This window comes from Sceloporus undulatus, chromosome 3, assembly GCF_019175285.1.
Source record: "Sceloporus undulatus isolate JIND9_A2432 ecotype Alabama chromosome 3, SceUnd_v1.1, whole genome shotgun sequence".
In the NCBI taxonomy this organism is placed as follows: Eukaryota; Metazoa; Chordata; class Lepidosauria; order Squamata; family Phrynosomatidae; genus Sceloporus; species Sceloporus undulatus.
The window spans coordinates 111,924,318-111,946,934 of NC_056524.1; the positions used below are offsets into that span (position 1 = coordinate 111,924,318).

General features: G+C 39.4%; 1 protein-coding gene across 3 annotated transcripts in view; it reads right to left on the reverse strand.

The window, feature by feature from the left end:
• TPP2 (tripeptidyl peptidase 2) overlaps positions 1 to 16,840 on the reverse strand; it is a 57,412-nt gene extending 40,572 nt beyond the window's left edge. For 2 of the 3 annotated variants that reach the window (XM_042457736.1, XM_042457735.1), the window contains exons 1-8: positions 16,644 to 16,839; positions 9,636 to 9,764; positions 7,855 to 7,950; positions 6,628 to 6,732; positions 6,164 to 6,288; positions 4,046 to 4,209; positions 2,318 to 2,472; positions 893 to 969 (exon numbers count right to left, since the gene is read on the reverse strand). In XM_042457736.1, coding sequence (XP_042313670.1) covers positions 893 to 969; positions 2,318 to 2,472; positions 4,046 to 4,209; positions 6,164 to 6,288; positions 6,628 to 6,732; positions 7,855 to 7,950; positions 9,636 to 9,764; positions 16,644 to 16,808 — 1,016 coding nt within the window. In that variant the 5' untranslated portion in view covers positions 16,809 to 16,839. Of the gene's footprint in view, positions 1 to 892; positions 970 to 2,317; positions 2,473 to 4,045; positions 4,210 to 6,163; positions 6,289 to 6,627; positions 6,733 to 7,854; positions 7,951 to 9,635; positions 9,765 to 16,643 lie in introns of all 3 variants that reach the window. The other variant, XM_042457737.1, reaches the window with a different exon arrangement.
• Between the last annotated feature and the right edge of the window lie 5,777 nt (positions 16,841 to 22,617).

Below are 22,617 nucleotides of genomic sequence, written 5' to 3' on the forward strand. Positions count from 1 at the left end.
GATTAATTATTCTTTCATATAATTCCGCCTCATGTGGCTTACAAAGAACAGGTTTAGACATAATACTGTTAACTAGAAAGTATGGCTTTCTTGAACATCTTGTAAACTATTTGATAGTCTTTTGCTGATTACTTTTCATCAGTTTTAAAATGTTTTAATGTTAATTTACTTCCAAACCAATTTTTTTTTAATTTCATTCTGCAGAAGAACAAAAATCTCTATGCTAAGCTGTATATAATAATGAGTCTAAAATCTTGTTTTAGAAAAATACTGCTTGACATTTTGAAATATATTTCCTTTTATTAACAAAGCATGTACGTTATTATTTTTAAACCTATCTCATTTTTTTACTATCGACTACAACAGGACTGTGACAACATTATTTTACTAGCCTGCTATATGTACAATTTTGGGGACTAGGTATGGCTAGCCACTATTGCTGACCCATCAAAATATTCACATTTTCAAAAATGTAATCATATTAAGTAATATGTATGAAACTACATTACACTTTTATTCCATGACTCATCCCAACTAGCACAAGCATAGACTGTCCTCTTACAGTGGCAGGCCAAAATATTCATTACATGAATATTTTGGAAGGGTATATTCTAATCACAATATTCCTAACTTCTGACTGAAATTTCTGATTTTCCCCTACTAATTTTCATTTCCCTTATTTTCCAGAATGTGGCAACCCTGCTATTCCAACTATGCTCCCAGGCTTTAAAAGTGGAATGACTCAGAGGTCTAAGGCACACCAATTCTATTGTAGACTGAGCAAATAAAGAGACATGTCAACACAGCTGGTTCCTAAAGTCATTAACCTAGCTTGAAGGTGTTAACCATCCCTGGCACAAAATAAAGTAGCAGTCATAAAAATGTAACATACCCAGCATTTGGCCAATGGGTTGCTTCTCCATAACTGTAGTTAACAAGGTCACACTTGTATTTTATTGTTTCTATCATCTGTTAAAATGAAAACATCAAGCACTAAACAAAACATATAAAGACTGTTTCTGCTACTTTACCACTAACTGATATTATACCAAGTATCAACAGAGTGCTGTTTAAAAGCAGACGTGTCCCTTTTATTTACTGTAAATGTTCCAGAACAGTGTTGAGAAATCTTAAAAGACAAGTAGAATTGCTAGGGTAGCATGTATTAAGGTGTACAGCCTATGTATTATTTATGTTACACAGTAATTCATGATTTCAAACAGGGACTGGCAATTAGTGACTACTAGGTCACAATTGTTTCAAGTTTAGTTTGCTACAAATCTGAAGCCAGCACTGTCTCATGAAGCCAGCACTGACCTGTGACGTTCTCTGGTTTCCTTTTCAGTGCCCTGTTGCTGCAGTATTATTAAGACCTTCATGATGAAATTGTTCCCTTCTCATCCCATTAACTGCAAAAACAGACACCATGTGGCCCTCAACAAATATTAGGTGACCCTTGGGTGAGAAGTGGTATCTGTGAAGTACTTTCAGAACTACTGCTTTTCAACCAACAAATACAGAACATCTCAGCACATTGCATGCTTCCAAAAGAAGCGGGAAGGTGAACCTGACAGGAAAGGATACCTAGGGGTGTGCTGGCCAGGCAGAAAGTGGTGCTGAGCTCAGGCTCTCCTGCCAACTGGATGTCAACCTTTTCATATCATTAACACATATTAGAGGCCTGGCCTCCTGTGTTGCAGTGATGTCATGGCCATGGTTTTATGTATTTACATTGGCTATCTGGGTAGGTTTTGTGTATGAAAAGGATAAAATAAATAAATGCAGGGGCCACCAGCAGCCTATTTGGATAGATTTTGCATTCCAGGCCAAAACTATTTTGAATCAAAATGAGCATGCCCTTTCATTCTCCGCTGATAGAGCTGCTGCTGAGAACTATTTTTAGTCAACTGCTGGTATATTCAGCTATTGGGCTGTACATTCTCAAAACAATCTCAGGAACACACTTGTTCGCTTCCCAAAGGTTTATTAAACCATTATTGCCTTTGCAGAAATGGGAAATCTGATGACAACAACCTGGAAATATTCCATTTACACCACTGCTTGGAAATATACAAGTGCAATGTATTTTTTGAACAGATTTTCCCATAAATGAATGAACTTGTGGATATTAAAGACTGAAGGAATTTTATCATGGAATAAATATCAGATGAATTGGGTTATCCTCCGTGCAAGTTTATACCTATATAAAATAGTCTATTCTAAAGTTTCACAAAACAAACTGATTTCTGTTTTTCCTGCAACAAGCTATGTAAGTTAGACCTGGAAAATCTAGCTTGTGATAACTGTGAATACTAACAGCTCTTATAAGGCCAGTGCCAGTTTCCATGGTGCTTAATCTTGTATCACCAATCTTGATGGCAAGAATTTGTGCACCAGGGGCCACACCATTCCGGTCTGGTTCATCTGGAAAATATCCTGCAGCTATGCTAGCAACATGTGTTCCATGAGCTCCTGAAAAATAAATACAACCCATCATTAAAAGAACACAACATAGCATTCTAGCCAAAAGTAGCTGCCCAATCTAATCCATTAAACTCCAAAGTAAATCACGTGGCATTTTTGCTTGCATTCAGTTTTCCTCATAGAAACTATCACTTACAATGAGGTCTGGCAGCATAATGCATACTGACAGACATTGTCTACAATGAATATTTATTTTATTTATTTACGGTATTTATACCCCGCCTTTCAGCCCTAAAGAGAGCAGCTAAAATACATGAATTTCTTTTTTGAAGTGTCTTTTTGGCTTCACAAGTACAGCAATCTAACTGTACACAATGAATCATGCACAAACAGGTCCATAAGTTATTGTTGTTGTTATTATTATTGTTATTCTTACATTTGTATAGCGCCATAGGCTTTACATAGTGCTTTACAAAGGAGAGAAAACAACAATCCAAAATAGAAACAAAAGCCTGCCTATGGCGCACAACCTAAAACCACAAGCAAGATTATAAAATTAATAAAATATTACTATAACAAAGTTAAAACAATACTATAAAAGTGTAAATTAATACAAATAATATGGTCATAAAATCAAGACGAAAGTTGGAAGGCTTCCCTAAATAGAATAGTCTTTAATTTAGACTTAAAGTAGTCTAACGAGGTGGTGGTCCACAGATTCATGAGAAGAAGATTCCAAAAATAGGGGGCAGCATAGGAGAAGGGGCGTATCCGAGTAGGGGCAGAGAAAATCCTTGGCTGAATCAACAGCTCTGAATCACTAGAGCACAGAACGTGAACAGGAAGATAGGGGGAAGCAAGTCCTGACAAGTAAGTGGGAGCCAAACCATGAAGGGCTTTGAAAGTTAGTAATAAGTGTTTATAATGGATTCTCAATGGGACCGGGAGCCAGTGAAGGGACGACAACAATGGAGTGACATGATCATAATGGTGGGTGGAAAAAAATACCCTAGCAGCAGAGTGTTGCACAAGGGGAGGGGCAGATGAGAAAGAGGAATTAAAGCATCCTTGGATGTATTCTAAGCACACCACTACATCCAACAACTACAGAGGTGTAACTAAAACATGCATGAGTGTCTGCAAGCATATGGTTAGCCATTTTTGGAAGGGGCCTCTATGGCCAAAATTCAAGTGTGGATAACTGTGCTGGTCTGGGGGCAGTTTTCTTCCACCAGGACTCTCTGGGAGCTTCACAGTCCACCAAAAAAACCCAATATTGAAAGTTGCTTCACGTCCATTTCTGATTGTGAAAAATTGTTACTTTTTCATCTTGAACAGAACAGAGAGGCAGGAAGGAGGCAGCATCCTATTTAAAAGGTGACTTGCTTTTAAAACATGAAGGTTTCCAAGAAAGCCCCTTAGTTTGGCCCAAAGGGGGTACCCCTGGGTATCTGGAGCAGTTGCAATCTGCAAGAACAGGCCTCTAAACTATATACAACCCTAAAGTTACACTCTGTCCATCCTGGAATTACCAGTAATTTTATTTTCTCCTTTCTTCTTTTAAAAAAATATTAGCCATGAACAATGGTTCTTAAAAAGTGTTTTCTAAAAGTAATCTTACCTCCACTTGTAACAATTGAAAGCAGGTTCCCTTCATCATAAATATTGACAGAGTAATGCAACATTTCTGATGTGCCAAATGATCCATATTCTTGACCTTCTTTGTAGTTCCGTAAAATAGTGCAGTTAGAGAAGTCACCTGTTTCACTTGAATCTATACAAGCTCTACAGAGAGAACAAAGAACATACACAAATTAGCCATTTTGTTTTTTTAAAGACACTCTAGATCCTTCTTAGGTTTTTAAACTCAAATAGTCACTGATCTTCTGTAACTTAATTGGAACATAAGATCCTCAATTCATTTACTAATGTGATCTTAGAAATGACCATATCAATTTAGATTTCAGGATCAGTCAGTCTCTATGCCAAAACATTTCCCTCAATTTTTTTGTGTCTCACTGGTAATACACCAGCTTGAAGAAAGATATAAATCTGAATTTAATTGTGCAAATATAAGTTTGCAAGTTATTATGTGAAAAGATTCCTGCTGTGTCATAATCCCTGCAACCATCTGACAGAAGTGCAAGCTATTTAGCCTTTCCCAAGAGAGAAATAACATTTAAACTACATTTTTCTTCAAAGTACTCAAAGCACAATGCATGGGGTGCCTAAGAGATATTCCATCCAACCACTTTCCACTCTCAGTCTTCATACTCCTGCAGACTACACTTCTGATTACACAGTTTACTGAACGTTCCCACCTGCAGTTCCTAGTCTCAAGAGTATATGGATGTAAAAGCCACAGCACAAGATTTCCATAACTATACTCTGTTTACAATACAGCACTGACCAGCAACAATGATTTGGCAGTCTAGTTACAGCATTAGAGCTATTAGTATGCTGACAGCAGAGAAAGGGAGGAAGAAATGGCAATATTTTCAATTTTTCATGGTAACTCAAATGAGTATTTTCAACAAAGAAATCAGATGAATACCCTATTAACTAGAGGCATTCATCCCAAGGTTTGGCCTGCAGAGTTACAATCATTATGTGAATTGCCAGCAGCTCCAGGGAGATTTCTTATTGGAGTGTTTGCTTTTGGATGTTTTAAAAGGTTTTATTTTTTAACTTAATATGTTTTCAATTATTTTATGTTATAACTTGTTATATTAACATAATGTTTTAAGTTGTGTTTTTAAAAATGTGTTGTTTTTTCCAAGCATCTTTTGTGAGCTGTCTTGGTTCCAATGAAGGAGAAAGGTTGTATATAAATAAAATAATTTTATCTTTCCAAATGCAGTGGGAGAGGGAAACTATGGCTTCTGCCTCTGACATATAACAGATACAAATCAATGTCTTCCCTTGATTGTCTCAGTTGTTGCTAGTTCCCATAACAACTTCAGGGACACTAAGGGACTAGTGTTGCTCTCTAAATTTCTAGATGTTACAGGCTCACTGTATTATGGGTACTGCCTTCCTTCTCATGATTTGCTAAATAATTCCTCCTTCACTTGTTGAGATGACCAGCTAAGACACTGTTCTGGACCTCCCTTTTAAATTATTACTACTCCAGACACATGAAACAGCATTCTGTCTTCCTGTCACCATAATTACAAAACCCATTCTTAGACTGGCACTGTTTAGGAGTCAATTTAAATTTTACTATAATTGGTATTTAGACTGGCCTCTGGTATCACTGTGTTTGTATTTTAACATTCATTTTGATTCAATAAGCTATTTTATTTTTCTGGCTAGAGTACAGTAAGTGAATGTTGGGTAGAAAGAAATATTAGAAATCATTAAAAACATAGCACAGAACCCAAGTTGCTTATGATTTGAACAGAGTTTCAAAAAGTTGAAAAGGTGCAGGTAGTACAGTACAGCCTGTATGTGACATAAATGAAACAGACAACTGCAGCCTCCAGCTCTGTTTACACATGCACTGCTATGTATACTTGTATCTTTCCTGGATCTACAACTACAAAGCAGTCTGTGTTATATAGCTGCAATCGAGACCAAGCTGTATACAAACAAGATGTTAAGACACAGCTTGTTGCAAAAAGTGGGAATGCCTATCAGAATGTAGATAGGAGAGAAAGGACTTATTCTTTTACAAGTAAAAACTAATTAATGATTAGATATTTCATAAAAGGAACAACAAAAACAAAAAAGAGCGTACCGCCAAGTTTCGCCATCATGCCATACCAAGCAGTCATACACTGGGCCAGGATCACTGTATTTTTTCTCAAAAGAATTCAGCAACTCCACTTGACTCTGAAGCTCTTCTTTCATTAGCTTGCTTTCCTGAAAGATGCAATGCTTCATAAAGTATACTGAGGATGGTTCCCCTCATCCAGCTAAAGAAACCCATAGATGCCACTGCATGAGGAACTTAAGACATAAATGAGATGTGTGGTTGAAGTTTTGCAAATGAAGAGGCAGGCTATATGCAAGTAGTCAGAGCCAATCTCACTCAGCAAAGGAGCAGTCCAGTACACAGGATTTCACTGATACACTATAACAAAAAGTTACATCAATAACAAATAATTATTTTGATTACTGAAATAGAATGACTATGTCATTAAAATGTAGTCGTTTCCCATAATGTAACAAATCATTTTTGAACCAATCAATAGTACAAACCTGTGATGGAGATATATGAGCAGCTTCAAACTCATCCTGTTTCCTGCAGGCTTCTGCAAGTGCCAATCTATGAACAGGATCCCACAGCTTTTCCTTGCGTTCTTTCTGCAACCAATGATAAACTGATTTGACATCAGCATGCTGAGACTTTTCATATATACCATACTAAATTAAGCAGTGTTTTGCATGTGGTAAAAAGATACACTGTGTAGTTCTGCCACTATCAAAGCAGAGGTGGTCCAGGATGCCTCAATACAGGTGTCAACAGGGCAACGTTTTACTAGCATGAAGCCAAAATGAATTCCCCAAATGTTTAGGAGGCTGCTAAAAGAGGGAAACCCTGGTCTTCTCTCTAGCTTCTGCTGTTCTGTCACCAATGATAAAAAGCTGAGTATAGTAACAGAGGGTTAGTTTTACAAGCCATGGCCTGGTGTTACATGGATACATTTTGTCTTCACACACATAGCCCTATTTCCCACAAACACACGTTGCTTTAATGATACGCCTCCTCACATGGTAAATACAATTTGGTTTGAGCTAGTGAACAATGGTTTGAAAGAATTCTGGCACAGAGTAAGAAAATTACCAGACACTGAAGCCATATTTTCATATCAAACCTAGTTATGTTACTGTTTTAGCAATGCACAATACTTTATTTACAACTTAAGTGTATTTTTTCTTGTTGTTGTGTGCCTTCAAGTCATTTCCAATTTATGGTGATCCTAAGATGGACCTATCACAGGGTTTTCTGGTGTTGAGCATGTGTGACTTTCCCAAGGTCACTCAGTGATTTCCATGTCTGAGTGGGGATTTGAACACTGGTATCCCGGAGTCCTAGTCTGACACTTAAACCACATTGGCTCAACTTAGTATATAAAATTCAGCAATTGGGCATATTTATGAAATTTAAAATTATACAAATCTGTACAAGCAAAATTGTGAGCATGCCATGCATCTACACAGTTACACACAGTAAATGTAGTTCTCTTTTTTCTGATTACAGTTGATCCTTAAGCCCAACATACAGTTCAAGCAAACACAAAATATAGTTCACCAAGTATAACTACAAATGGGTAACACAATCACAGTATGGAAAGACAGAAGGGAGCACAAGTGTCTAAAGTTTATTCTTAAGGTTTTTCACATAGTGCCAAATATATTTTGGCAGTATAAACAATAAAAGGGTTAAGATGAGGGATGTAAAACAAACATATAATGCTTTGTTACCTGTATTCTCTCCTTTAGAGCTTTAGGATAGAAATCATAACCATTTTTTAATCCAATGTGATACTTCCCAGAAGGATTTATCCAGTCAGTTGGAATCTGAAAAGGGGAAGAATTTAGTATCTATTTGTTCTATCCCAACCAGCGGACCAGCATTTTCAATGTGGTTCACTCCATGGTAACTCTGCCTAGGTCTAAAAAAAGCAGATTAAAATTTATGCTCTTTGCTATATATATATATATATATATATATATATATATATATATATATATTACTCCTGCTATTCTCAGCTCTGATAACAGAGTGTATATTCCTTGCTTGAACTTACGTGTTACAGTCTTATTTAAGTTCCTTATATACATTGCAACTATCAAAATATCTCTTGCTCTTATGGCAGAAGAAAAATACCATCTCTTAAATTCCAGGTTTGGGGGAAAAGCAGAGTATTTATTTAATATCCCAGGAAACATGCTGAGGAATAAAATAGTTGATATCTTACAGTTATGTTGGTGGAAATGTACAGATACTAAGTTATCCCAGTGCGTCTAGGTAAGCATTAATTCTATTAATGCCTCACTCCAGCCTTGTCAACTATACTCTCAGCTGCATTCCACCCATACAATTTTTCATAAACAACAACATTAAAATACTACAACTGCAACTAGGTAAATATAAAGGTAGTCCCTTGACATGAATATGTAGTCGCAATGGTGTTCATCTCCATTACTAAACTGAAGAGCCAGCACTGTCTGAAGTCTGCTCAGGTAGTCATGTGGCCAGCATGACTGCACCGAACGCTGATACCTTCCCACCGAAGTGGTACCTATTTATCTACTTGCATTTGCATGCTTTTGAACTGCTAGGTTGCACTTAGGGCAGAAAAAATGAAATGCACAGATATAGATGGGGGACACCAGGCTTAAGGAGACTACATGTGAAAGGGATCTAGGAGTCCAAGTAGACCACAAGTCAACAGTGCGATGTGGCAGCTAACAAGGCCAATGCGATTTTAGGTTGCATCAATAGAAGTATAGTGTCTAGATCAAGGGAAGTAATAGTGCTACTCTATTCTGCTTTGGTCAGGCCCCACCTGGAATATTGTGTCCAGTTCTGGGCACCACAATTCAAAAAGGACATTGAGTCTGGAAACCTTGCCCTATGAGGAAAGACTCAGGGAGCTGGGGATGTTTAGTCTGGAGAAGAGAAGGTTAAGAGGTGATATGATAGCCCTGTTTAAATATTTGAGGGGATGTCATATTGAGCAGGGAGCAAGCTTGTTTTCTGCTGCTCCAGAAACTAGGACCCGGAGCAATGAATGGAAGCTCCAGGAAAAGAGATTCCACCTCAACATTAGGAGGAACTTCCTGACAGTAAGGGCTGTTCGACAGTGGAACACACTCCCTTGGAGTGTAGTGGAGTCTCCCTCCTTGGAAGTCTTTAAGCAGAGGCTGGATGGCCATCTGTCGGGGATGCTTTGATTTACATTTCCTGCATGGCAGGGGGGTTGGACTGGATGCCCCTTGTGGTCTCTTCCAACTCTATGATTCTAGGTTGGCAGAGGCTGGGACTAGTGACAGTAGCCCTCCAATCATCAGAATTGGCATCTTAACCACTAAGCCACAGAATCCCCTGCACAAATGCAACTATGGACTACTAAATGTCTCAAGGTCATTAGTGATCATCCCAATTTTGCTTGGGGTCCAGATAACTGCTCTCAAATTTAAATCAAGCTCTGCAGACCTTTCCAAAATGAGCAATGAATTTAATTTCAAACCAATGTTACCTTCAGAGTTCTTCCTGAAAGACCAATGATTTCTCCATCTTTTGGTTCTACAACAGTTGAAGTGTTTACATCACCACTGCCAGTTGTATCTATTATGTCAATTATCTTGGGTTTTCCATCAGTTGTAATCTTAAAAAAAACAGTAAAAGAAAGATGAGGCAATTAACAGAACGATTAATATTATATGGACAAGCTAACACTTGAAAAATAAGTGCCCTCAGCATACTGTCTCCTGTTTAGTTTGGCTAAATGTTGTCAGTTTCTTAGAACAACATTTATTTTAAAATAAACCAGTTTTATGGATAGACTGTCTCAAGCAAAGCTTGAAATTACAAAACATAAAATAGAATGATAAAATCAAAAGTAACTGTTAAAGAAGACAGGAACAGCCTCAATTCCAATGGAGCCCTAATTCAATTACAGACTGAAGCAAACATTTAAATCTTTAGGACCAATGGAAGCTTTGCCATGATTCAAACTGGCAGACTATCAACTGATGTACATACCTCATTGGCATAATCCATTGATACCTTTTGACAGTTTCCCCCGGTTCAGTATATTTGCAAGTTCTCTAATATGATCCTACTTACTTGGCAATAATTAGTGGAGGCCTTGGTCAGTGATCATTTATCCCAGTGGTCCACTTTGTCAGGACCTTGGAAAGGACTTTCTAAGGGAGAGAGGGTTCTCTCTTCATCTCCCCACCAATGGCACTCTGTCACTGAGCAAAAACTTGGATATTTAAAAAGGTTGGAAAACAACATACATTGTTCTTCAAATAATGTAACAACCTCAACAGAATCCTCTGTTTCTGCCACTGTTTTACAGAATTTCCTTCTATTGAACATTTCTTTATCTTGCCACTCCAAGTTTAATTAGAATTAACTTGAATTTTACTTTGATTGATAACATATTTATTATTTTTGAAATATGTTATCAGCCACTTAGGAAAGGTTACATTTTCTTTTTGAAGTAAGGTCTTCAGCCATACAACATGCCCATACTGCGGGATCAGAGTCAGAGACTCCAGTCATGTATCTTCCTGAAATAATCAGGCAAGCAGGCATGACAGACAGGGCCTTCTCAGCGTAGAGTATGGACAACTGGAACAGATAAAACATCGATGACCTGCAGTGATAATGATCACTGAAAAAGCAGGTTTGTATAAAAAAAATGGCACATGAGAGAATCTTGCAAACAGAATAAACAGGAAGAAACTGTGACCAAACCAAAAACCAAACAAACAAATATCCAAGGATAATACTCTTGAACTATTTATCCCTCAAGTATCAATTAAGTGCACTAAGATTTTCCATTCATGCATTAATCACACATATGTTTCTTAAAGAACTGATGGCCACAGATAAGAATTTGAAACATGTATTCCACTGAAGTGTAGGATGGAATAGGAAGTGATAATAATGTAGGGTGAAACAGACAAACAGGATATGGTGAACCACACAGGACAGGTGGGAAGTTAGGACAAAATAAGAGCAGATCTTGGTAGGATAGGATAGGTGTAGCAGCAAGCTCAGCAACCATACTAACCAAAACTAATTAACTGTCATGACAACATTCCCCAGATACTGATTTTACCAATACAAAAATACAACTCATTTTAATAATCCTCTAATCACTCAGAATTCTTGCCCTGTATTTGTCACTGAGTATGCATGAACTCAGATGTACCGAATCAGTAGTGGTTTATCAGGTGTCCTCATCTCTCCAAAATTGTGAAACCATCCCACCCACAGATTAAGCAACAAAACAGCCTTTGTTCAGTTAATTGCACGACAGGTCAAATGCTCAAACAGAGCTAGATCTGTTTTAATGCATGTGCTTGCAAAATGCAAGCACATGTGGAAGAAACCTTTAGTACCAAAGGAAGGAAGACTACTACTGCAGTAAAAATTAGGAATGGAAATTTCATTGAGTACTCAGCAATTCCTTATCAACTAGAAGCCTTATGCTACAGTGCCACATACTTAGCTTTCTCCATATGTTGGGCAGGAAGGCACGCACATCTATTTGCTAATAGATGTTACATGCTTAGAAATAATATACTGTATTTTTTGGCATATAAGACTACTTTTTAACCCAGAAAAATCTTCTCAAAAGCTGGGGGTCGTCTTATATGCCGGATGTTGTCTTATAGGTCAGGTGCTAAAACTTCTGAGCCAGAATGGAGAATCTGCGGTCGCCGCATATGGTGGGGGGAGCTCAAAAACGGCTGCAGCCGCATCTCCACCATACGCGATGATCGTATGAAAGCAGCTACTGCTTTGATAGTGTTGGAGACAGGGAGGGAGAGTTGACCAATCCAAACAGGCTTTGTATACAAGGTTTCCTGCTAAGTACCTGCATGTCATTTGAATTAAAATTACCATATTGAAATCAAATCTGATGTTTTTAAATTTTTTATTTAGTGTGCACTGGAAGAGGGGTAGTGTTATACGGTGAGTATATCCCAAACTCTATATTTTAACTGGAAAAGTTGGGGGTCGTCTTATATGCCAGAAAATACGGGTACATTTAAATCTTGGAACAAGTAATTAATGTCAGTCTATGTGCATTCAAGAAGACTTCTTTTATAGTACATCTATTTCTACTCATAATACTCCTATAAGAGGCAATTGCCACACTTACCACTAGTGTCTGACCGCTGATTTAATCTGATTTCACAAAGGCAAAGAACTTTGTGTGTCATGCACCCACACTTCAACAGGAAAAAACCCTCAAGCAAACACCTTCCTCCTCAGGTCCATTATGAATCAAGGTGTTCACTTAAGATTAATTCTGATTAGCAACCACACTACTAAATACGTTCATAGTACATAATAAACATAGCCACAGCTATAGGATGCGACCCAATCCCTAGAATGGCAGAACTGGTTTGCAGGAAAGGATTAACCTAGATTTGTAAAGGTCTGCAAAATACTATTTATTTTTTTTTGAGGCCTTCACAAATCTGTGATACCATTTAAAAAAAAAAGGATTTTGAAATATTTTTCCTTAAGAATGATGAATAAAATGTGTAAGACAAGGTATTCTACATTAAAGTATTTCTAAAAATGATGTAATAGGAATAATTTTATGAAGACAACACAGCGTATCTAATCATTACAATTCCTGGTCTTGATTTCCTTTCTCAGTTTTTTTTTAATGGAAATGAGTCTAAGGGCCTGAAGAGACAGGCCAAAATAAAGCTACTTTGGGTCACTTTGGAGGTATGCTATTTAAATGACACAGGCACCTTAAGAGGGCAGAAGCTGCACCAAAGCCGCACTCGAGTCCTTAGGACTGAAGCGTGGCTTTAACACGGCTTATGGCTCTTAGGATGCATGCATCATTTAAACAGGATACCTACAAAGAGACCCGAAGTAGCTTTATTTTGGCCTTCTGTTTGGGCCCTATTTGCTTGATACTATGGAGAACTAGAGACAAAATTTTCTGTGTTACTAATGATGATTATTTTATTTATTTATTGCTTGCGCTTAATAAATTGGCAGAACCAAAGAAGCTCATTATTGCTCCATTTGTAACAAAAAATGAAAATGTAAATGTAATTATGTGAACTACACACCATTTAAAATAGCAAAGCAACTGGTAGCATCTTCATTACATTTTATGTCTGCCTTCAAGTTGTTTCTAACTTATGGCGAACCTAAAACAAATCCATCACAGAGTTTTCTTGGCAAGATTTGTGCAGAGGAGCTTTCCTTGTGCCTTCCTCTGGGGCTGTGAGTGTGTGACTTGCCCAAGATCCTGCAGTGGGTTTCTACAGCTGAGCAGAGATTCAAACTCTGATCTCCAATGCTTCAACCACTACACCACACTGGCTTGCCTTCATTAAATACTTCATTTTAAAAATGATATGTGGTAGAAATGTCCATGGATAAGGATATCTGAAACAAACTCCAACTATAAAATTGATATTTAGCTTTTAAGGCATTGAAGGATTCCTACAACTGAAAAATAAGAATACTTTACAATTTAAATCTGTACAAAATCAGAGTTTCTGATTAATCACGGTAAGACATTTTAATGCAACCATAAGCTCTTTCACTGCCACTAACCTAACCAATTCCTTGTTTACATAAATACTACTCTCCCTTACATCATTCCACTGAAAAGGGCATTTACTTTTTATTATTGCAGTTTTTGTAGGCAACGGTATTTTGCAAAAACTGGTTAGGTTCACACATGACAAATAGCTGCATTCTAGAGAATTCTGGCTTGAACCAAAGTCTGAATCCCATAGCCTCAAAGTGTTTAGTTGCTGGAGTAGTAGCTAAACAAAGCATGGCTCTTCAGTCTGCAATTCGTTTAATAATAATAATAATAATAATAATAATAATAATAATAATAATAATGGTTTATTTATATTTTCCTTCCTCTCCCGAATGGATCAAGGCGGGATTACAACCAGTTAAAAAATACATCAGAATAAAATACATTTAAAATACATTTAAATACATCGATAAAATAGTACAGTTAATATAGAACTAGGTCCATCGAGGGGTAATGCAACAATTTGTCCAGTGATGGAGGTTATTCCATAGTTTTGGAGCGGCTGCTGTAAAAGCTCTTTGAGAAGTCAATATGAGCTTAGTTGGAACATGTTCTAATATGTTCTTCCCTGTTATTCTAAGAGTGCGGGATGGATTGTGTAAGGAAAGGCATTCCCGCAAGTAACCCAGGCCCAAGCCATGTAGGGCTTTAAAGGTGATAACCAACACCTTGTATTGCACCCGGAAGCTGACTAGGAGCCAGTGAAGAGATTTTAAAATAGGTGTTATGTGGTCAAACCTGGATGAACCATTGACCAACCTGGCAGCTGCATTTTGGACCAATTGAAGCTTCCGAACTTGGTACAAGGGTAGCCCCATGTAGAGCGCATTACAGAAATCAAAACGAGAGATTAGCAGTGCAAGTACTACTGCTTCCAGGTCCTTTTTGTCCAGGTAAGGGCCCAGTTGGCATATCAACCGAAGTTGGTACCAAGCACTTCTGGCCGTCGCATCCACTTGAGATGTCAGCTGGAGAGACAGATCCAGAAGTACTCCCAAACTGCGAACTTCGTCCTTTAGGAGGAGTGTGACCCCGTCCAGGATCGGTTGACAAATCTCCATCCCTGGGCTTGAGGAACCTATCGCAAGTACCTCCGTTTTTTCTGGATTCTACTTGAGTTTGTTTTCCCTCATCCAGCCCATTACTGACTCAAGGCAGGCATCCAGAGGAGATGCTGTTTTTAGCCACTGCAACAGTCAGAGACATAGAGAAATATATTTGGGTGCCATCAGCGTACTGATAATATCGCGCCCCATGTCTCCGGATGATCTCTCCCAGCAGCTTCATGTAAATGTTAAAAAGCATGGGGGATAAGATGGCGCCCTGAGGGATGCCAGATGTCAGCTCTCTCTTGCGAGAGCAGCTGTCCCCCAGCACCACCATCTGGAGTCTGCCTGAGAGGTAGGACTGGAGCCACTGGAACACAGTGCTCTCAATAGCACAGGAATGGGGAAGATACAATCGTCCCTTCTTATAGACGGCTTTTTTTATAAATGGATTCAAGAATTCACGGTTTGAAAATGTTGGTTTCAGTTTCAGGTCTGTGACCTTGAAGACTGAGGGGCTGTGCAGACCACTCCTAAACTGCACCAGATTGGGGACATGGCATCACCTTTCCAGGGCACAAAAAGGAAACCCCAAAGTAGAATCTTTTCTAGTTCTTTCATAGCTGCCCTTCCCAATCTTAATCTTATTCCGATTTCTTGACTGCAGACTCCATTCTGATCAATGTTTCATCCAAGGTATGGGAAAACTTTAACTACAGTTGACCCTCCATATCCATGGATTTTTCTTTACTCATGACTTCAAGCATCCATGGTCGGAAAACCATTAAAGAATAAACTCCAAATAGCAAACATTGATTTTGCCATTTTATATAATGTACACTATTTTACTTTGTGGGACTTGCGCATGCATGGATTTGGGTATCCATGGAGGTCCTGGAACCAAACCCTGGCAGATACCAAGGGCCCACTGTATTTCAAGTTCCACATTATCTAGGTTGAATTAATGCAGATCCTCTGTGGTCAATACTTTTTGTTTTCATCATGTTCATGGTTAAGTCTACTTCTGCACATCCTTTGTACAGGAAATCTTTAACAGGGACTCAGACTATCCACTTTCAATGCTCAGCTGTGTATCTTTACTCTTTAGGACCTTGTCCAGGTCTTCCATGGCTGCCCTTCCCAATCTTGGTCTTCTTATTGACCACAGCCCCCATTCAAGGTTTGATCCATGGAAAGCCTTTGACAGTGACTCAGATGGTCCTAACTTTAACATTCAGTAGATCTTTACCCTTTAGGATACTACCCAGTTTTTTTTCATGGCTGCCTTTCCCAATCCTAGTCTTACCTCTCGACTGCAGTCTCCATTTTGTTCAATGTCCAAGCCAAGGAAAGTTTTTGATGATGACGATCCTGACTTTAATGTTCAGTGTGTGTGTGTGTGTGTGTGTGTGTGTATATATATATATATATATATATATATATATCTTTACACTTCAGGACCCTGTCCAGTCCTTCCATGGCTGCCCTTCCCATCCTCAGGCGTTGTTTTGCCTTTCCTTCCCGCCAAACCCTTCACAAACTGTTGCAGAGCTCTTACTATTAACATCACCACTCTGGCTACCAGCAGTAGTAATAATAACAACAATAATAACAATACTATAGATGAGGGATGGACTTTTGGTTTGTATACGCTATGTATCATTTAGGTATTTTATTTATGTAAATCGCTTATGCATTTGTTTATGTAGTTTTGTAAACCGCCTTGATCCTTTGGAAAGGCGGTATACAAACAAAATGCGTTACTGTTGTTGTTGTTATCATTAAACCCCTGTTCTTCCTCCCTCTCTGGCTCCCTCAGAGGGAAGGGAAAGGAGCCCAGGAGCCCCACCAACAGGTCCCTCTCCCCAGGAGCCCTCCTCCTCCTCCTCACCTGCATGCCAGGGGCCCCAGGATCCACCCCGGTGTCCAAGACGGCGATGAGCACCCCCCGCCCGTCGTACTCCGGGTGTCGGGAGAGGAAGGCGGCAGCGCCGGTCTCCTTCTTGGGCAGGAGCCCCTGGAAGGGGAACTGCTCTTCTCCAGCCCCCGCCGCCATGTTAGCTCAGGAGAAAGGAGGAGGAAGAGGAGGAGGCAGAGGTGATGACGTAACGGTACTGGCAAACACACAACGGAGGGACCCAGGCAAAGAAGGGAAGGATTCTGGCTTCACTTTCCCGGACGGCGCATGCGCGGCGCAGGCTCTACCAATAGCAACCGCTCACAGCGACGCAAAAAGGTTGCCCGCCGTCGAAGACGCTTATACAGGCTCCCTAGGAAAGGCGGTGGGGGCTGAGGTGACGTCACCCGCGAGGCATCCACTCAGGTTGCAGCGCGAGGGAGGGGGAGAGAAAGCTGGGATCCGATTGGCCCTGGCAGCAACCAATGACGGGGAGCGAGGGATAATTTCGACTGCACCGCCTTCGCCTCTTTACTGGCAAAGGAAGGGCGGAAGCGGCTTCGCAAGTCGCGACCCTTTCATCAAACAACGCGAGATCTTGCGTGTGTGTGTTTCTGAAGCATTGGTCCTCCAAGGTTTTTTTTGGTTTTTGTATTTCAGCTCCTAGAATCCTAATAAATAATAATAATAATAATAATAATAATAATAATAATAATAATAATAATATACATAATAACAATAATATTAATAAATAATCCCCAGTCACCTTGGTCAATAGTCAGGAAGCATGGAAACTTAAGTCCCAAAACACCTGGAGGGCCAAAATTTGGGAACCACTGATCCAGGACAAGGAAAATGGGAGACGGTGGCCTTCCAGTTGGTGGCGTTGCAGCTCCCATCATCCCCCAGCAGCAACCCACTAAGATCTGGAAGGCAATAGCTTAGCCTTTTTGGAAACTGCCCATAAAGGTATGTTTGGCTTTGGAACTAAGCTGTGAATTTAGGATTTGCCGTTTGTTGTCATTTGATTGTGAGTCGACTTCTGGGGACCCATGAATCCAACAATATCAGCTATATGCGGATGATGACCCCATGCAACTGGCAAAAACAAACATCACAGACCTGGAACAGGATCAAAGGAGAAGAAAGTGCAAAGGCAGCAGGCTTACGGTTGAACATAAACAGAAATAACGACTGTGGAGGAGCTACGCAAATTGAACTTAGGCAACAAGAAAATCAAAATAGTTAAGAGTTCCCGTACCTTGGATCGAACCCTGATCCGTACAGAGATTACGGTCGAAGAGATAAGAAGAAGACGAGGAATGGAAAAGAAGTTGACAAAGCCCTAAAGAGATACAGCTGAGCACTAAAGTTAGACCTGTCTAAGCCGCTGTATTCCCCATCACTATGTATGGATGTGGGATGTGAAGGAAGAAGATAGCATGGAAACCAACTCATTTGAGATCTGGTTCTGGAGGAGAGTGCTGAGGATGCCATGCACAACCAGAAAGACAAACAAATGGGTCCTTGAGCAGATCAAGCCTGAGCTCTCTCTGGAAGCCAAGATGACAAAACTGTGGCTGTCCTACTTTGGCCACGTCATGAGAAGATAGTAATGCTAGGAAAGGTGGAGAGGAGCAGAAAGAGAGGAAGGCCACATGCGAGATGGATGGACTCAATCAGGGAGGCCACCGCCTTCATTTGCAGACAAGTGGTCTTGGAGATGTCTCATTTTATAGGGTTGCCATGAGCCGGGGTCGACTCAAAGGGCAGCTAATAACAACAACAATTAATGAGAGGGGAGAGCCAGCGTGGCTTATTGACTTGAGCATTGGACTAATACTTTTTTGAGCTGTTGCTGTTGTTGTTTCCAAGTTACGGCGACCCAAAGCAAACTGGGGTTCGAATCCCCCACCGCCACCATGGAAATATCTTTCTTAGTACTTGGTGACCTTGGGCAAGTCACACTTTCTCAGCCTCAGAGAAAGGCAAAGAGTAAAACCCTTTTGCGGAGAAGCATAGAGTCAGGCTGGCAAAAAAGTGGGGCCTTCCTGAATGAGAGGCTATAAAAAAGAAGAGGAGATGTTAAGAGGAAGAGTGTGTCAAGGCTGCTGAGGCAGGAGAGGGTGCCTTAGGACTGCCAAGAGTGCAGTCGGGGATGAGGGTTTAGCCTTATTGGGATCTAGACTGATCTAGAGGAGTGTCTTCTGGGTGAAGCAAGCCAGTGAGAAGAGTGCTGACTTAGGGAGCTGGGTATGTTTAGCCTGGAGAAGAGACAGTTAAGAGGAGATATGATATTATTTGATAGTATAGTATGATAGTATTTGAAAGGGTTTCATATTGAAGATGGAGCAAGCTTGTTTTCTGCTGCTGGGCACCACAATTCAAAATCATAATCCACCACAGTTCTGGTTCTGGGCATCACAGTTCAAAAAGGATGTTGACAAGCTGATGCGTGTACAGAGGAGGGGAACAAAATGGTGAAGGGTCTGGAATCTATGCCTTAGGAGGAAAGACTTAGGGAGCTGGGTATGTTTAGATTGGAGAAGAGAAGGTTAAGAGGTGATATGATAGCCCTGTTTAAGTATTTGAAGGGATGTCGTGTCGAGGATGGTGCAAGGTTGTTTCCTGCTGCTCTGGAGAATAGGTCACGGAACAACGGAAGCAAGCTACAGGAAAAGGGATTCCACCTAAACATTAGGAGGAACTTCCTGATAGTAAGAGCTGGTCCACAGTGGAACACACTCCTTGGAGAGTGAGGGAGTCTCCTTCTTTGAAAGTCTTTAAACTGGATGGCCACCTGTCGGGGGTGCTTTGATTGTGAGTTCCTGCATGGCAGGGGGTTGGACTATATGGCCTTTGTGGTCTCTTCCAACTTTGATTCTATGGTTCTGTGTGAGGCAACTTGAACATAGTAAATTTGTAACAACTGAGTACGTATACTGTAGCAACAAGCTTGAATACCAAGTACTAAGAAAGATATTATCATAAACTCTGCATGTAAATAATTTTTTTTTCTTCGTGTTCACTAATGAGTGGCCTGAAGCAATTTATAAATAACATCAAACAAGCTACCAAGAGTAATAAAAACAATTAATAGCAGAGACACTTAAGTCAGTGGAGGTACCAAGGGTTAGGAAGATAGTTCTGAGGGAAAAGAAGCCTCAAATTGTTTAGGATAAGGCAGGAGAAGAGTCCAATTTGGATCCATTCTGGTGGGATCTGAGAGACACAGTGTGAGGGGATCTGAAAGATCTAGCGTGTGAGATCTAAGAAATCTGTCAATGTCACACCCTCTGAACAAATCCACCAAGAAAACCCCACAGTAGGTTTCCCCATAGGGTTGCCGTAAGTCAGAAATGACTAACAGGCACATAATAACAATGAATGTTGTTGACATTTGCCTTCAAGTTGTTTCTGACGTATGGTAACCCTAAGGCGAACCCGTCATGGGGTTTTCTTGGCACGTTTCTTCAGAAGGGGTTTGCCACTGCCATCCCCCAAGGCTGTGAGAGTGTGAATTTGCCCAAGGTCACCCATTGAGTTTCAGTGGCTGAGCTGGGATTTGAACCCTGCTCTCCAAAGTGGTTAAATGCCTGTACTGCAGCCATTCACTCAAGACCACAAGGTTGCGAGTTCAAGACCAGCAAAAGGGCCCAAGCTCGACTCAGGCTTGCATCCTTCCGAGGTCGCTAAAATGAGTACCCAGACTGTTGGGGGCAAATTAGCTTACTTGCTAATTAGCTTACTTGCTGTTCACCACTATGATCTTTGGAATAGCGGTATATAAATAAAACAAATTATTAATTAAAACAAATTAATGCTCAAACCACACCATGCTGGTGCTAACAATGGACGAGAGACTTCCAAGAACCCTGGTCATCAACAGCCCTCCTCATGGCTTGCAAATTCAGGGTGTTGGCTTCCTTGATTCAATAATTACTTGGAATGCAGCCTTCCTCTTTTCCTAATGCCTCCCAGTTTACCAAACTTGTAATGCGTCACATCATTATAAATCCAGAGTATGATGGCCTCAATTTCAGTTCCAGCAACACATTTCAAATGAACTGATTTTCTTCCTGCCAGCTTTATTCAACATCCAGCTTTTACAACCATAATATAAATTGGAAACACTATGGCATGAACAATCCTGGTCATAGAGAAAGAAAGGAGGAACATACAAGAGTATGTACAAGAGTACAAAAGAAGTTTTTTTAGATTGTAAGCCTGAGGGCAGAGAACCCTCTAAATAATAATAATAATAATAATAATAATAATAATTGTAAGTCACTCTGAGAGCCTTTAGGGCCGAAGGGTGGGGTATAAATAACATTAATAATAATAATAATAATAATAATAAGAAGAAGAAGAAGAAGAAGAAGAAGTCCTATGTAAAAAGTTTGAAGAACTGGTCATATTTAAGTTGATGCAGAGACAGGAGAATGCTAGCACTCTTCAGATACTCCCAACAGTTAGTGTAGAATTTTGACTACAGGTCCCAGCATCCCCAGCGAGTAAAGTTGGAGACTCTGGATGTTGTATTCAAAATAATTTTCTCAAGCTCTGGCAAATGAGGGCAAAGATTCATTACAGACTAGATCTAATAGGCTCAAATTAAAGGAGGAGAAGATTTAAACTGGACATGAAGAGAAACAAAAGCTGATAATCTGCAGAAATGGCAAACTTGCCTTCTCTAGAGACTTTCATGCATCTCTTGGGGATGCTCTAGTTCTAGATTTCCGGCAGTGAGAAGTACTGTTGCACTAGAAGAACTGTAAGGTTCTCCCCAACTCTTTAATGCTATAAGAATGTTCATACTTTACCCTAAACATATCTTTATTGTATGTACACTTGTTCCGATAATTGTGCGAATCCAATTCTATTCAGGTGTTTGTTTTTCTGAACTGCATGAAGGCAGCTAAAGATGCACACTCCTGTCCTTTCCAATCCAATTCTACCATTATTGATAAGGATGGTCTGTAAAAGTGCACATTACACAAGGCTCCCACTCTAATGGAGCTCTGATGAATGCAAGTGATGTAGATTAAGGCTACAAATATGCTCACAGATTAGGCAATACGTTTGACATGGGACTGTCTATACCTGTCAGTGCATGAACACCTTGTTTATTTATTTATTTATTTATTTTGGTAACTGCAGAGGAATAGGGGTTTTTTGCATCTGAATGTGTGCTTTGCAATTGCTTTTAATTACATGTTTTTAAAATATAATTTGTTTAATTGTGTTTTACTTTTATAACCTTTCAGGGTTGCCTGGTTTAAATCAGGTTGGTTTGAACCATGGTTTAAATTAAATGACTTAAAAATACCTCACTCCTGTTTTATAAAATTGATTATTCATTCATATATATAGTCTAGCTATTAACAGTATTTCAACTCTCTTAACTGGAATAACAGTGACTGTTTGAATTTAAACACATTAACAGTTTATTGGAAGTCGTTTATTGTTAAATCAGCATCCAGTGTTAGTTGCTTCTTTTTAATCATTTTATTTTATAGTGCAAGAAATGCCATTCAGGAACAAAATCTTTAATTAACATAAATTCAGCCTTCAGGATCATTATTATTTTCTTTTAGTGTCCAATATATCTGAGCTGCATTTTGCTACCATTTTTCTGATTTAGGCCTATATTGATATAACCCAAACTCCTATATATATGGGGCACCAATTTATCAGTACAATTCCTAAAGATTTAAATCATATTGAAAGATGTAAATCACTTCAAAGCCTAAGAACTTTTAAATTGTTAATGTTAGATAATCTTAAAACATGGTTGATTACGCTTTCTAATACATAAAATAATGTTTCACAGTCTTAATAAAATAAGCAGGATTCAGTTTTTCCATTTAACATCAGTGCAAAAAGTCTGATTTAGGATGCTTTTTTAAAATGTTTTCCCCCCCCAACGCTGTAACCATTTATGTTTTTATTTATGTGTGTGTTTTAA